Source organism: Kogia breviceps, chromosome 17 (genome assembly GCF_026419965.1).
Source record: "Kogia breviceps isolate mKogBre1 chromosome 17, mKogBre1 haplotype 1, whole genome shotgun sequence".
NCBI lineage: Eukaryota > Metazoa > Chordata > Mammalia > Artiodactyla > Physeteridae > Kogia > Kogia breviceps.
Genome location: NC_081326.1, coordinates 30,987,995 through 31,004,320, shown reverse-complemented (window position 1 = coordinate 31,004,320; position 16,326 = coordinate 30,987,995). Strand labels below are relative to the sequence as shown.

Genomic DNA, 16,326 nt, shown 5'->3' with positions numbered 1-16,326 from the left:
CACTTTCTTCTCAGTGTATCTTAGCTCCTTTCTGTATCTTTCACTGCTTTGTTTCTTTGGATTGTACGTTGGTAATTTCTTCAGATTGTCTTCTAGTTTAGTACTTCTCTCTTCAGCTCTGTCTGGTTGGTATTTCATTCATCCATTGAGTTTTCATTCAACCTATTGGATTTTTCATTTCTGGAAATCTTTGTCATTTATTTCTGAATCTTGTTCCCTGCTGACATTTTAAAGTTCCTCTCTTGTATTCTTTTCCTAATGATACCAATACCAAAGTGTTGATCTGTTTAATCTAGTTCTCTCTTATAGTGCCTTGTTTCCAAGTATGTATTTTGTAGTCTTTGAATGTGAACTGCTCATTTTCCTTGGAACTTTATCTATGGGAATTCCTTAAGTCCTAATTTCAGGTTTATTTCCTCTAGAAAAGATATGTTTGTGTCTGCCTGTCTTGTTCTACCAATATGAGACTACTTTAATCTCTGCTTGTGTTGTTTTTGGATCATTCAGGTAGTTAATGTATTTGGACCAGAAGCTTGGGTGAAGGCTACCTTGTCATTATAAACTTAGTGAGATATTTTATTTCTTTCTTTCACCCTGTGTCAGGGTCAAGATAGGCAAGTCTCTTTGCTGTCTCCTTTTGTGTTGTAGAGTTTGTTCCTCTTTCGCCCTTTAGTGCTGGAGTCTTTTATTCTATTTATCTTGGATTTTCTTTAATAATGCTCATTTCCCATACAGACATCAAAGGAGAGCCTGGGTATTTTTGTGCTTTGTAGATCCCCCCAGGGCAGGGCAAAAGCTGGCTTTGGTACTTGGTAACATCTCAGGATTTATATTTTGCTTTATTATGGGTTTAATGTAGTATTCAGAAATTTGTTTTTAAACATGCTTTTTTTAATCAAAAAATTGTTAGGTCACTCAAAAATAGGGTTGTCAGGATTTTTAATGTCAGAAAATGGAAGAATGGAGGTACCATCCTTCACTTCTCTTTTTTAAAAGGATAACTGGCTTTTTTATTTTATAAATGTGCATTCCAAATAATTATGGTAGTACACAAAAGAATGAAGAAGTGAAAATCCTAAGTACCCATTTAGACATTAAATACATAATATTCCAGACATCTCTTTATTGAGGAGGAGTGGAGGCAGGGAGGGATAATATAGGAAGGGAAGGAGAGAAGTTGATAGAAGGAAGTAAAACTGAAAACATTGCTGAATTTGTATAAATGTTTCTTCCTTCCAGATATTTCCTGAGATCCCTAAATAAGAAAAACACTATCAGGTTAGAATCAGTATTTGTTTCAAATTACATATTTTGATTTTAGATACTGTTTGTTGGCTCCTGCTGTGAAGAGTGAGGAAATTATTTGTGTTTCCTCTACTTCCCCACCCGCACCTCATGCCAGTGCCCTTTTTCCCCCTTTTTAGGTGACTTGCATGGCTACAGTATTCCTTCTTAGGCTTGAAAGTCAGTAACAGTCAGAATATATCTCAGTGTTGATCATTCTCCCTTCATTTTTCCCAGAGTAAAGTATGCTATTTTGATTTGTAGGTGCAGTTCTTTTTTATTTCAAGGAATTTTTCTGTTACATCTTTAAAAACATTTTTATATTTGCTGGGTTCGCTACATTTAAGACATAACTCTCCTTTTATTAAATCACCTTTGCCCTTCACATCCATTTCTTCTACGTTCATTGTGGTTTTCTTAAGTTCTTTCACTATATCAGAAATTCAAATTTCAGTTGTGTCTCTTCTGTTCCTCACCAGCTATGTTATGTGACCTTGAGGAAATTACTTCTTTAGCCTTCTGTTTCCTCCTGTGCAGAATAGGAACAATAATATTACCTCCATTTCACAGGCCTTTTGTGAGAATAACATATGATACTACTTAATAAAGCATTTATAACAGTGGAAACAGTGTTAGCTATTTCTCATTTATTTAATTCTGAAATGGTGTTATTAGAGTTCTCTGTTTACTTAGCATTCATTCCCATTTCATTTCGTTGTGTTTTTTCTATATTTAACTTTCTTGTTCTTATTTTATTGCTTTCATGTTCTTATTAATTTTATTTATTTTTAATTTATGGGTTATTATCTCTTTCAGACTAGGTTCTTTAACTGTCTTTTGCAGTTATTCCAGTCTATTCCAGTCTTTTGCAGACTATTCCAGTCTCTCTCTTTTTTTTCCATCTGGATGTGGAGTGGCTTTCCTGTTTTCTTTCATCTTGCAGCTATTTAAAGTAAAATACCCTGTCCAGATATTGTTTGCTGTGTGAAACATCATATGACATCTTATTGCAGGGATTACATTCTGAAACCAGTTTGTGAGGCAAAAATTGAATGTTATTGAAATCACTCCTACCCATCTTAGCTTGCTCATAAAGAACAGAATTATCCTGGTGCCTCCATACTGTTGGTATGGCAACATGTTCAGTCAAAGGCACATTGCATGTCCCATCTAGTTTCTGTTGCCTGAAAACATTGAATTGAGGAAAGGGGAGGGTCAGGTAAAGCTGTGTGCAGCTCTTTCTTGGAACTGGAATTAAATATGTACCAGGGAGTATATCTTATCCCAGAAGAGAATAACTTACATTTTAGGTTATTTGCCTAATTTGTCAGGGATGCCTGGAGCCTATGCCTTTGGTCAGTGTCAGTCCCACGTACCTCTCCATGCCATTAGTTCTCTCCCAGCAGTCCACCAACGGTTGTTTTCTCTTTCCTGCTCAGGCTACTTTTCCCCAAATTTGTATTATTAGTAAGAATTCTCAGGTTTGGACAGTTCTGTAGCACTTTTTAATGAGTTGGAGGAGGGTTAGGAATCAGTTGCATTAATCTTTTGGTTCTTTGCACAGCCAACGTTTTGAAGTCTGTGGCGTGGGGTTATGCGTTTCTTGATTAATTATAGCTGTCGAGTTTTATTTGTTCTTGGATGGGGAGGAGTTGACAGAATGATGGTGCAGCTGCTGAGTTTTTCCTATCTTTCATTTATTTCATTAGCATTAGTAGAGAGGCTATGTCCTAGATTTATTCTACCAAATCTCTCATTTTTTTGTTAGAACAATTTTAGGTGCTCTAGGTAGGATTTGCTTTCTAAGATAATAGAGTTGACTTTGTTCTTCTACATGGCTGCAGCTTCTATGTATAAATGTGCTATTGTCTTGATGTTTCCCTAGGCTTGCTCTAGCTACTCTTCTGTATTCCCTGCCTTTGTTCTTTTTCAGCCCTCCTTTTTCTTCTTTTGCTGCAGACCAGTCTTAGTTTTCATAATCACTTAGTTCCCAAACTTTCTTTGAATATAGGATATTTTTATTCTGTGCATTAAACATAATAACTCTTTGACCTCTACCCAACCTGATTTGACTTTTGAAAGACTGTGATTTGTAGTTCTCCCAAGCCACTGAAAAATGCTAGTAATAGGAGGATTTCTGTTTTTTAATACTTTTTTATTTAATGATTTTACTAAGATATATAAGATAAAGCTGATTTTTCTTTACTATTTAAACTTTAAAATTAGCACCCCTTACTAGGAAGCCTCAAAGAATATTTAGGAGAATGATACCAGCAGCTCTTTAGACAACTGCTTTATGAAAATCATATGCCTTCCCATTTGTGTTCTGCTATACTTATTAGAAAATGTAAAAGATGTAATTTCAGTTTGACATTTCACTGTATGAATAGAAAATCATTCTATAAGTTTGAATCCCTGCAAGTCTTCTTCTAGGCCCTTTCCAGAAACTCAGAAGCAGTATAAGAGCCTGGTTAATAGCTGGTGCTTTTATTCAAGGAGACCTGGTCAATCCCAGTTCTTCCATATGACAGTTTTTTTATTTTCTACAATGTACTTAACCTAAGTCTCTGTTTCCTTATTGGTTAAAATTGGAATAATAGTGTAAAACTAGTAATGAGATTATATGAAGATTAAATGAGTTCTTTTTAGAAACAGTTTTAAGATAGTATCTGGAAATACACAAATGTAAATTACAGTAAACAGTATCTGCATTTAGAGAACTTACAGTTTTTTAGTGGAGATGTGATATAAATAATTATAACAGAAGATAGAAATTGATGAACATCTAGGAATCACATAGGTAAAGTTCTGTGGGAGTTCTTCATAGCAGACTTACTTTTAAATGAAGAGGATTAGAAAGCCATTGTTAAAGAGGTGAAGAACATGTTCCTTGATGCATAGTAGACACTAAACAATTATTGAGTGAATGCACCTTGAAAGATGGTCAGATGTGGAAAGAGGAGGATACTATATCACATTTTTTGTCACGAACAAAAGCAGAGAGGGTCCCAGTATATTTGTTCGGAGGTGAGCCTGGTTTTTTGTTCTGTCTTTTTGTGTTACTCAGTTTAACTGGCATACAGGGTTCATGAAGAGGAGAGTGAGATGTGATTGAGGAAGTAGAATGGAGCCAGTTTATGAAGAGCCTTTCCCATTTAAGGGTCAGGCTCAAGAGTTTGTGTTTTCTTTGATAGGTGGGAGAAGTCATTGAAGGGTTTTGAATGGCACATGATAGGATCATGGCACATGATAGGATCATACATACTAAAGTCCATCATACTGGACTTTAGGAAGATGTGTACCCAGCACAGGGTATTTCCAGTCCTAACTGTCAAAGGTGCTTTAGGAATGTGGTGAGTTTGTGTTTTAAATTATTTTGTGGGTGAGGTGATTCAGCAGCGACTTCTGAGTCCTGATTTGGGGCTGTGAGGAAGAGAGCCACTTTACCTGCAGAGCTGCTCTGGTTGAAGGTGGGGTAAATATTGCCCTCTCAGCCCCTCCATCAGTGGTATGATCTCAAAACACTGAAATTTCATTTAGTGGAAGGGTTCTCCTGGAAAAAAATGTTTAAAAACAAGCTAGCAATGTACGTGTTGGTTGCCTTTGAGAGGAGATAGACTGGAGAAAGTTGTTTAATTAGAGGACTTTTGCAGTAATCTTGGCATGAAGGGAATACGGAATAGACCTGTTGAATGGGCAAGAAGTCATAGAGGCAAAAACTTACAGAACTGGTGACCTCTGGGATGTGATCACCCCACCCAGCATGACAATTTCATTAACTGTGTTTTCATCACTTAGCAAGTTTTTGAAACTATGTTACTTTTGACAGGTGCAAAATCAACATGCAAAAGAAGAATCTCTTGCCGATGAACTCTTTAGGTAAAGTTTAATTTCAGCTTTCTCCTGAATCTTTGTATATAAAATTCAGTTCTATTGATAGAGTTTAAATATTTGTTTTTTCTATCCTTAGAAATAGACACTTTAGTACCTTCACCGAAAGAATATTTTGTCTTATTTTTAATATAGGTATTTCTTTTTACTACTTGAGCACCTCTTAATTGGGTTTACTGGATATAGCTTCAAGGTTTGAGCTTAATTCACTTATACTGTATCACAAGATATTTAAAATTTATTTGGGGCATTTAGGTAAAAGAAGGTTCCTGAGCTGGGTGAATTTGGCTGATAAATTAGTGAGATTTTTCAGCTCTGAGTAGAATTATGAATGAACGGGGTTTTGAAATAAGACAAGTAAAATACCAGATCATTTGTTAGTTTTATTTGGCACATACATAAAAATAAGAAGCTGGATTAGAGTTTCAAAGCAGGTTTTTATGGGAGGGTTAGAGGAGTTATAATGGATGATTATAATTTAATTCTGATTTAACATTTTCAGCATTCCTGCAGACCCAACAAACATTATAATAATTAGCTCACAAATATTCATAAACAATATTGTAGGTAGATACTGGCTAGGGGAAAATAACGTTTTCCCAAGAAATACTGTATTTTTTAGTTTGTTTTGTAACCAGTTTGATTCTTTAATTTCATTATTGACAGTGTGAATCATTGATGAAAATGTTGACAAATGGTGCTGATTTTTCATAAGTACAGTCAGATGGGAATAGTTGCCCAACTACATTGTTTGTTATAGGAGAAGACTTTATAACATAATTATATTTTAGGTTCATTATGCTCTTGGTGAAAATGGTATAATTTAATTTGGGAGTGGAGAGGTCTGTTTGCAGCCATCCTGGAGGAAGTATAAAAACATGTATTAATTTTTAAACTGTTGTTTTCATTAATTATTTTAGTGCTTTTACAGGATTTTTTGATGATGTTTTACTTTTACCAAATATTCATCAAAGCAACATCAAAAGGGTAAATGACAGCAGAAATGTCAGTGCTTAGTATCTGATCCCAAGGATAAAATTAGCATTCTAATTTCTGTTTGCAGAAGTGTGTCTATATTTTGAAAGCTCTTTAACTTGAAAAGTGAAGGGAATGCTGTCATTTATCTAGATATCATTTAACTGTTTCTTTCTTTGCAGATACAATCCTAATGTAAAAAGGAGAAGATAACAGGGTTTTATGAAGAAGCCATGGAAAAACATTTCCTATCAAGTATTTACATCGAGTTTCCTCTGGGATACATGCATATAGTGTATAGAAGATTTAAGTTTATGGCCTAAATTTGTTAAATAAAATGAACAAAACTCCATGTCTTTTGTGTGTGACAATTAGTATTGTTTATTCTGTTTTCAGTCTTTGTTATCTAATCTTTTATAATAATTTTTTTTCATTTTAAATGTTACTTTAACTTATTGAATAGTTACTGTGGTCACAGTTCAAAATTCTAAAATTATAAAAAGGATAAAAGATTAAAAGGTCTCCCTTCTACCACTGTCCTAGCTATTCGTTTCCCCTCCTCTGAAAAAATCCATGACACTCATTTCTTATGAGTCTTTACAGAGATTTTTAATATCTATTCAAATTTCTCTGCATATAATTTTTCAGTAATTTCCTATAAAAATGATAGCATAATATATACAGTGTTCTGTACCTTATTCTTCACTAACTAGATTGGAAGGTTATAGTCATATCAAAACATAATTTTTTTCTGTTTATTATTTTTTCTTTTCCATTATGCCATAGTCTTCCCTGAGCTGAAGTAACCCAAGTGAAATGGATTTCAGTGTTGAAGATGTCACCCACGTATTATTCTAGTACTGGAAATGATAGTGGAAGACTTCATCAAGCTTGTGGATAGATCTCACTAGAATGAGATAAGACCTATTTGGTGGTCTTACTGAGCTGGGTGTTTTGAGCCTTTTAGAATCCTAGTTTTTGTATCTATAAAGTAGAAATGGTAAGATCGTCTTCCTTCTACCTTAAAGGGAGATGGTAAGAAAAAGTCTTTTTCCAAATTGTGTCATATAGACAGCTTTGGCTGTACATTATAATTAGGGTAAAGTCTTTTTATCTGCTCTAAGGACTGATGCATTTTGTCTTAGGAGGTAGAACATGCTTTTTATACTGACTGAAAACTTCCTAGTTTCACATAGGTTCTGCCACCCTTTTTCAGGTTGTGATAGATAGCCTAGCATGAAAAGTTATATCATAAATTAATTTGTAGTGTTGCTAAGCCTTCATGGAAGATTTAGTGTTCCTTCATATTCAGTCAAGGGAAGTCACCACATTTAAGTATCTGGCTAGTATACTTTGCACCTTTGACCAGCCTTCATTACATGTTATTTCCTTTCAGGAGATAGTTTTTAAGTTTTTAAATGTCCTAGCTTTTTCTTGTTTCTTTGTTTCATTATCCCTTCAAATTCTTTGTTTAGGAAACATTAAATGGGTATTTTATATAAAACATTGCCCTCCATAACATTGAAAGAATTCAAAGATAAATGAATAATGGTCTCTCTAACTTTCTAGGAGGAGTAGTCTAAAAGCTCAAACACTCCAGAACTGACTGAGGTTTTAAAATTCCCTTTAAGTTCTGTTTAGCTTAGAAAGTATTGTTAAATAGATGAAAGATGTTTGCCATTGCTTTGCATAGATCCTTCAGTGCTGCACAATTTTTATAAAGCTCTTAGCTCTGCCCTGAATAACTTTAGTCACACCCATGCTTGGGTAAGGTGTGTACCTTTTCCCTTGGATTTTTGGGGGACTCTTTTCTAAACCTTTACATGTTTTAGGAGGAAGAGGGGAGGTCTAACTTGCCACCTCCCTTTCTTAGATGAATGGGAACTCTGCCCCCATTTTTGACCTGGGCCTTTAGGTGGTGGCAGGGAAGAGGTAGCCTGGCCTTTGGCCATAATCTCACAATTGTCCATTGCCCAACAGCACTTTTTTTTTTTTAACATCTTTATTGGAGTATAATTGCTTTACAGTGTTGTGTTAGTTTCTGCTGTATAACAAAGTGAATCAGTTATATGCGTATGTATATCCCCATATCCCCTCCCTCTTGTGTCTCCCTTCCACCCTCCCTATCCCACCCCTCTAGGTGGTCACAAAGCACAAAGCTGATCTCCCTGTGCTATGCAGCTGCTTCCCACTAGCTATCTGTTTTACATTTGGTAGTGTATATATGTCAATGCTACTCTCTTACTTTGTCCCAGCTTACCCTTCCCCCTCCCTGTGTCCTCAAGTCCATTCTCTACGTCTGTGTCTTTATTCCTATCCTGCCTCGAGGTTCATGAGAACCGTGTTTTGTTTTGTTTTTTTTAGATTCCATACGTATGTGTTAGCATATGGTATTTTTCTCTCTCTCTGACTTCACTCTGTATGACAGACTCTAGGTCCATCCACCTCACTGCAAATAAGTCAATTTTGTTTCTTTTTATGGCTGAGTAATATTCCATTGTATATATGTGTCACATCTTCTTTATCCATTCATCTTTCAATGGACACTTAGGTTGCTAACATATCCTGGCTATTGTAAATAGTGCTGCAGTGAACATTGTGGTACATGACTTTGAATTATGGTTTTCTCAGTATGCCCAGTAGTGGGATTGCTGGGTCATATGGTAGTTCTATTTTTAGTTTTTAAGGGACCTCCATACTGTTCTCCATAGTGGCTGTAGCAATTTACATTCCCACCAGCAGTATAAGAGGGTTCCCTTTCTCCACACCCTCTCCAGCATTTATTGTATGTAGATATTTGATGATGGCCATTCTGACCGGTATGAGGTGATACCTCATTGTAGATTTGATTTGCATTTCTCAAATGATTAGTGATGTTGAGTATCTTTTCATGTGTTTGTTGGCAATCTGTATATCTTCTTTGGAGAAATGTCTATTTACGTCTTCTGCCAATTTTTGGGTTGGGTTGTTTGTTTCTTTTATATTGAGCTGCATGAGCTGCTTGTATATTTTGGAGATTAATCCTTTGTCAGTTGCTTCATTTGCAAATATTTTCTCCCATTCTGAGCATTGTCTTTTTGTCTTTTTTATGGTTTCCTTTTCTGTGCAAAAGCTTTTAACTTTCATTAGGTCCCATTTGTTTGTTTTTATTTCCATTTCTCTGGGAGGTGGGTCTAACAGGATCTCCAGCAGCACTTTTGAAGTTGCATACCCCCTTCCCTTTCTGTAGGTATAATGCTCTTTCTACCCAGAAGTATCTTCCTTACAGATTTCTTGCTAATTCAATAACTGAAACCTTGTTGTTGGTCACACTAGTGGGAGCCTGTATTTGCCTATTTGAATGATCATGATCCATATTCCTTCCTAAGAGATCAAAGCACGTTGAGACTTAGGCAAAAGTTTTCTTCTCCCTCAAGTTTAACAAATTTACTGTTGTAGAGTTCATAATTTTCCTGTATTAAGCTTTTAATGTCTGTATAATACATAGTGATGTCTCTTTTGTTCTTTTCAGAGATTTGTGAGGTTTTTTTGCTTGATCAATCTAGTTACAGGTTTATCAACTCTGTTCTAAAAATCTTGAAGAATGTTTAGTTTCATTGCTTTTGCTCTATTTTTTGTCTTTTTTCTGTTTCATTGATTTTCACTTTATTTCCTCCCTTCTACTTACATTGTGTTTAATTTTGCTCTTATTTTTCTAGCCCCTAGATGGAAACTTAGATCATTGATTTTAAACCTGTCTTCTTTTCTAATATTAGAATTTAAAACTATGTTTCCCTCTGTGCACTGCATTAACTGCATGTGACAACTTTGGATATTTGTGTTATTATTCAATACAAAATATGTTTTAATCTCCTTGTGCTTTCTTCATTGACATGTGGATTAGCGGTTTAATTTCCAAATAAAAGTTCTCTATCTCTCCAAAGATATAATAGCTAGTTAGTTACCAGTTCTTTGTTACTGCTTTCTAAATTAACTGAACTATGGTGAGAGATGTATTTAGTAAGAATTTCAGTCTTTTGAAATATTTTGCAGCTTGTTTTATCACAAGCATATGGTTGGTCTGTTTGTGTTCTATATGCACTTAAAAATAAAGTGTATTATGCAGTTTGTGGGTATAGGTGTTCTATAAATGTCAGTTAGGTCAGTGGTTAATAATACTATTGAAATCTTTAATATACTAATTCTTTTTCTCTTTGACCAGTTACTGAAAGATGCATATTAAAATCTCCAACTGTAGTTGTGGATTTGTCTATTTCTCCCTTTAGTTCTGTCCATTTTTACTTCAAATATCTTTAAGTTTTATTGAGATATAAATTAAAGGTGTACAACATACTGATGTGATATATGTACATATTGTGAAATGATTACCACAAGTTTAGTTAACCTTGATCACCTCACAGTTACAAATTTTTATTCTCTCGTGATGAGAACTTTTAAGATCACATCTTAAAGATTACCAACTTTTAAATATACAATACAGTATTGTTAAAGGTAGTCAAGATGCTGTGCATTGAATACCCAGAACCTGTTTATCTTATAACTGGAAGTTTGTTGTACCTTTTGACCACCCTGATCCATTTTCCCTACCCCCCTGCCTCAGGCAACCACCAAAGTGTTCTCTGTTTCCTGTAAGTTCGGTTTTTTTAGATTCCACATGAGTGAGGTCATACAGTATTTGCCTTTCTCTGCCATTTTAGTATAATGGCCTCAAAGTTCATCCATGTTGTAACAGATAATAGGATTTCCTTCTTTTTTATGGCTGGGTAATATCCCATTGTGTATATATACCACATTTTCTTTATTTGTCCATTGATGGACACCTAAGTTATTTCCATGTCTTGGCTATTGTAAATAATGCTTCAATGAAACAGATGTGCATATATTTCTCTGAGACAGTGATTTTCTTTCCTTCAGACATATAGCCAGAAGTGGAATTGCTGGGTCATATGATGTATTTTTTAAAAACTTTTTGAGGAACTTTCATACTGTTTTCCATAGTAGCTACACCAATTTACATCCCCACCAACAGTGCACAAGTGTTCCCTTTTCCCCACATCCTAGCCAACACTTGTTATCTCTTATCTTTTTGATGACAGCCATTCTAATAGCTGTGAGATACTTTTGATTTGATTTCCCTGATGGTTAGTGATGTTGGCCACTTTTTCATGTACTTGTTGGCTATCTGTATGTCATTGGAGGAATGTCTATTTACTTTCTCTGTCCGTTTGTTAATTGGATTGTTTGATTTTTGATATTGAGTTCTTTATTTTAGATATTAATCCCTTATCAGATATATGGTTTTCATATATTGCATATATTTTCTCCCATTCCATAGGTTGCCATTTCATTTTGTTGATGGTTTCCTTTGACATGCTTTTTAGTTTGATGTAGTCCCACTTATTTTTCTTTTATTGGCTTTGCCTTTGTTGTCAGATCCCCCCCCCAAAAAAATCATTGCCAAGACCTATGTCAAGGAGTTTACCTCCTTTGGTTTCTTCTAGGAATTTTATGCTTTCAGGTCTCACAGTCCAGTTTTTAATATATTTTACCTTGATTTTTGTATATGGTGTAAGATAATGGTCCAGTTTCAGTTTTTTACATTTGGCTGTCCAGTTTTCCTAGCACCATTTATTAAAGAAACTATTGTTTTCCCATTTTATATTCATGGTTCCTTTGTCAAAAATTAATTGACTATAAATGCATGGCTTTAAATCTGGGCTCTCTATTATGTTCGATTGATCTATGTGTATTTTTATGCCAATACTGTACTGTTTTGATTGATATAGCTTTGTAATATACTTTGAAATCAGGAAGTGTGATGCCTCTGGCTTTGCTCTTCTTTCTAAAGACTACTTTGGCTTTTTAAGTTTTTTGTGGTTCCATACAAATTTTATAATTATTTGTTCTATTTTTGTGAAAAATGCCACTGGAATTTTGATAAGGATTGCACTGAATCTGTACACTGCTTTGGGTAGGATGGATATTTTAACAATATCAACTATTTGAGTCCCTGAGCTGGCTTAATTAATGCTGGCTTCATAAAATAAGGTTGGAAGTGTTCCCTTCTCAGATTTTTGGACTCACTTGAGAAGGATTGGTATTAATTATTCCTTAAATGTTTTGTAGAATTCACCAGTTAAGACATTTAGTCCTGGACTTTTCTTTGTTGGGAGATTTTTGATTATTGATTCAATCTCGTTAGTAGTAATTGTAATTGTTTATCACAGCAGGGTATTGAAATCCCCTATTGTTATTGTATTGCTGTCTCTTCCTTCAAGTCTGTTAATATTTGCTTACGTGTTTAGGTGCTACTATGTTGGGTGCATAAATATTTATGTTTGCTATATCCTCATATTGGATTGACCCTTAATATTATATAATGACCTTCTTTGTCTTGTATTATACTATGGATAGAAGTCTATTTTGTCTGATAAAAGCATAGCTACTGCTTTCTTTTCATTTTCATTTACATGGAATATCTTTTTCCATCTCTTCACTTTCAGTCTGTGTGTATCCTTAAAGCTAAAGTGAGTCTCTTGTAGGCAACTTTCCATCTCTTCACTTTGAGTCTGTATGTATCCTTAAAGCTAAAGTGAGTCTCTTGTAGGCAGCATATAGTTTGGTTTGTTTGTTTGTTTATCCATTTGGCCATTTTACATCTTTTGATTGGAGAATTTAGTCCATTTATGTTTAAAGTAGCTATTGATAGTGTGAACTTACTATTGCCATTTTGTTGTTTTCTGACTAATTAATTTCTGTAAATTGTTTTCCAATTCATTTGTTCCTTATCTTGTTCTTCCTTTGTGATTTGATGATTTTCTATAGTGGTATGTTTAGATTCCTTTATCTTTTGTGTATGTACTGTAGGTTTTTGCTTTCTGGTTTCCATGAGGCTTACATAAAACATCTTATAACAGTCTATTTTAAACTGATAACAACTTTGAATGCATACTAAGCTCTGCATTTTTACTCTTCCCACCCCCATGTTCTATGTTTTTGATGTCACAATTTACATCTTTTTACCTTATGTAACCATTGATAAATTATTGTAGCTATAATTATTTTTTTCTACTTTTGTCTTTTAACCTTTACACTAGATTTTTAAGTGATTTACTCATCACCATTACATTATTCTAAATTTATATTTACCTTTACCAGAGATTATATTTTCATATGTTTTTCTGTTACTAATTAGCATCTTTCTTTTCAGCTTGAAGAGGTCCCTTTAACATTTCTTGTAAGGTCAGTTGAGTGGTGATGAACTCCTTTAGCTATTGCTGTCTGGAAAATCTCTCCTTTGATTCAGAAGGACAGAACAATTCAGAGCATTGCTAGGTGTTGTATTCTTGGTTGGCAAGTTTTGTTTTTTTTCCTCAGCAATTTGATTATATCATTACATTCCGTTTTGGCCTGCCATGTTTATGTTGACTAATCTGGTCACTTTGTTCATGCATTGTTTTGACCTCAGTGGTCATCTTTATGGCTATGAATCTGATCTCTTTATTAGCTAACTAAATCACTTATCTCCATCACTCCTCTGCTTCTGGGTTTTTATCTTTTTCTTCTGTTTGGAACATATTCCTATGTTTCGTCATTTGCCTTGACTCTCTGTGTAGGTTTCTGTGTATTAGATAACATAGCCACCTCTCCCAGTATTGACAGAGTGTTCTCATGTAGGAGATAAAGCTTATCATTCAATCAGGCCCTAGCTCTTAGTTGTCACTCAAATCTTTGTGATCCTCAAAGTTACCAAATTTGTTTAGTGGCTTCCAGTAGTTGAGGATGTGCCAAGTTCTGTAAATGTCCTAAAGGGGAAGAACTCAGCACTTAGATGAAGGCTGATTAAAAGCTGGACCTTCAGCAGCTTTTTAAAGCATTCAAGTAGATCTCTTTCATAGAACTGTGGCTGGGAGTTTCTGTCTCCCTTCTGCACTGGGCCCAGGTGGAGATAGCCAGTTAAGAACTATTTCCTTTTTGCTACAATGCTATGTGATCCATAAATACAAACTCCTTCCAGTGAGATATTGGTGATTTGGATTTGGCTACAGGTATAATGCAGATACAGTGTCTGCTGACTTCCCTGATCCTTGGGTAGGATTGAAACTGAGTGGGGCCTGGACACGGAGGCGTCCTTTGGTCCACCATTTCTTATAGGCAAGACTCCAGCCTCCATGACCTTCCCTGAGTTCCAAAGAGTGGATTTGAACAGTTGCTAATCAAGGGAGGAGCAGCCAAGAAACCACCTGAGGCAAGATTAAAGGGACCAGAAAAGCTCATCAAGACTAAGAGACCACCTGAGAAAAGATTAAGGGAGTGCAAGCCCTGCTCACATCCTAATCTTGTCAGAGAACCCACCTTTGAACAACTGTTATAAAACCTTCACCACATCCTCTGGGGTTAAGGCACATAGTTTTTTGAGGGTGAAGCCCAGTGTGTCTCCCTTTGCCTGGCAAAGCAACCCTCTTCTACTTCACCCAGAACTCTGTCTCCAGGATTTGGTTCGGCACTGCTGTACAGAGAGGCCAAGATTTTGGTAACAGGATGTCAGTCTATACCTAGATATAAGCTAAATTAGAAGTCTGACCCTAAGGCTGCAGCTTTTAACATATGTGAATAGGCGTCTTTCATGGAAAGACTAGGAAAAGGGAATTTCTGTCTGCCACCTCTGAATTGATCCCTGTGGGGTAACTGGTGAAGAACTGTTTATTGGCTACATCCCTGTTGAACCTGTGAACCCAAGCTCTGCTGGCCACCAGAGCCAGAATATCAAGGAGTATATCCTCTGAGTGGCAGCCACAAAACCTAGGGCACCAGACATGTGCACAAGCTTCTTTTGGGGTGACACCAGAGTAACCTGGGGTGGGGCAGAGGGGTAATACAAAACATGACAGCTACTGGTCTCCAGAGAGGGTAGCAGTCTGTCCCTAGATGTGTGCTAAATTAGGAAACTGACCCTCAGGCTGCAGCTTTTAAGTTATGCAAATAAGCCTCTTTTAGGGAAAGACTAGGAGATAGGTGTTTTTGTCTGCTGCCTCTGTGCTGAGCCCTGATGGGATAGCCACAGCAAGTCCAAGCCAGTTAAGAACTGTTTCCTTTTTGCTATAGTCTTGTGGGTCTTGTGTACACAAATCTCACTGGCTTTCAGACATAGATTGTTTTGGGGGCATATCCCTCAGATGGAAGTCAAAGTTGGGGTGCTTGATGTTGGGTCCAAACCCTTCACTTCTCAGGGAGGAGTTGGGAGTTCTTTCCTAATTGTCACTGCTAGAGGTGGGTTTTCTGGCAAGAGTTTCTCACCCTCTCCTACAGCTTTTTGATGTTTTTTTTTTTTCTAATTCACTGGATATATAGGTATAATTCAGCTAATTTCTGGATTTCTTTCAGAGGGAAGCGTTCTGTGTGTAGCTGCAGATTCAGTGCATCCACTGAAGGAGGTGAATTCAGGAGCCTCCTCTGTTGCCATCTTGGACCAGAACTTTGCTTTATATATCTTAAAGCTCAGAAATTAGATGCATTATTTTAAATTTTGGTATGTCTTCTAGATTTACTAAATCTTTTTTTAATGAAATCCTTCTTTATCTCTAGTAATAGTTTATCTTGAAGTCTTTCTCTTCAGTGTTTGTATTCTATGTCTTTTTACTTATAATCTATCAGTATCTATATTTTCATGAGTCTCTTGTAAACAGCACATTACTGAAGTTTTTTTTAATCCTGTATGATGATAATTGCATTTAAACTGGTGGTACTTAATCCACTTATGTTATGATTTTTTATATTGTTGGGTTGAAGTCTGTCATCATGATTTTTTCTCCTTGTTACATCTATTCCTTTTTTCTCCGTTTCTGTCTTCCTTTTTAATCAAATATTTAGGGGGAGGCAGTGGCCAAGATGGTGGAGTAGGAAGGCCCTGAGCTCGCCTTCCATTGGCATACCAAAATTACATCTATTTCCAGAGCAACTATTGATGAGAATGACCTGAAGGCTAGCAGAAAAGATACTCCACAACTGAACATATAAAGAAGGAACTACAATGAAACAGGTAGGATGGGCAGAGATGTGGTATAATCAAGACCCACATTCTTGAGTAGGTGACCCACAAACAGGAGGATAATCACAAATGCAAAGGTTCCCCTTGCACAATGAGGGGTCCAAGACCCACACTGGGGCTCCCAGCCC

At 35.8% G+C, this 16,326-nt stretch overlaps 1 protein-coding gene across 3 annotated transcripts in view; it reads left to right on the top strand.

Moving 5' to 3' along the window:
• NBN (nibrin) overlaps positions 1 to 6,521 on the top strand; it is a 58,308-nt gene extending 51,787 nt beyond the window's left edge. For all 3 annotated transcript variants that reach the window (XM_059043577.2, XM_067018112.1, XM_067018113.1), the window contains 2 exons: positions 5,114 to 5,163; positions 6,333 to 6,521. In XM_059043577.2, the coding sequence (XP_058899560.1) occupies positions 5,114 to 5,163; positions 6,333 to 6,363 (81 nt within the window). In that variant the 3' untranslated portion in view covers positions 6,364 to 6,521. The remainder of the gene's footprint in view (positions 1 to 5,113; positions 5,164 to 6,332) is intronic.
• The last annotated feature ends 9,805 nt before the right edge of the window (positions 6,522 to 16,326 follow it).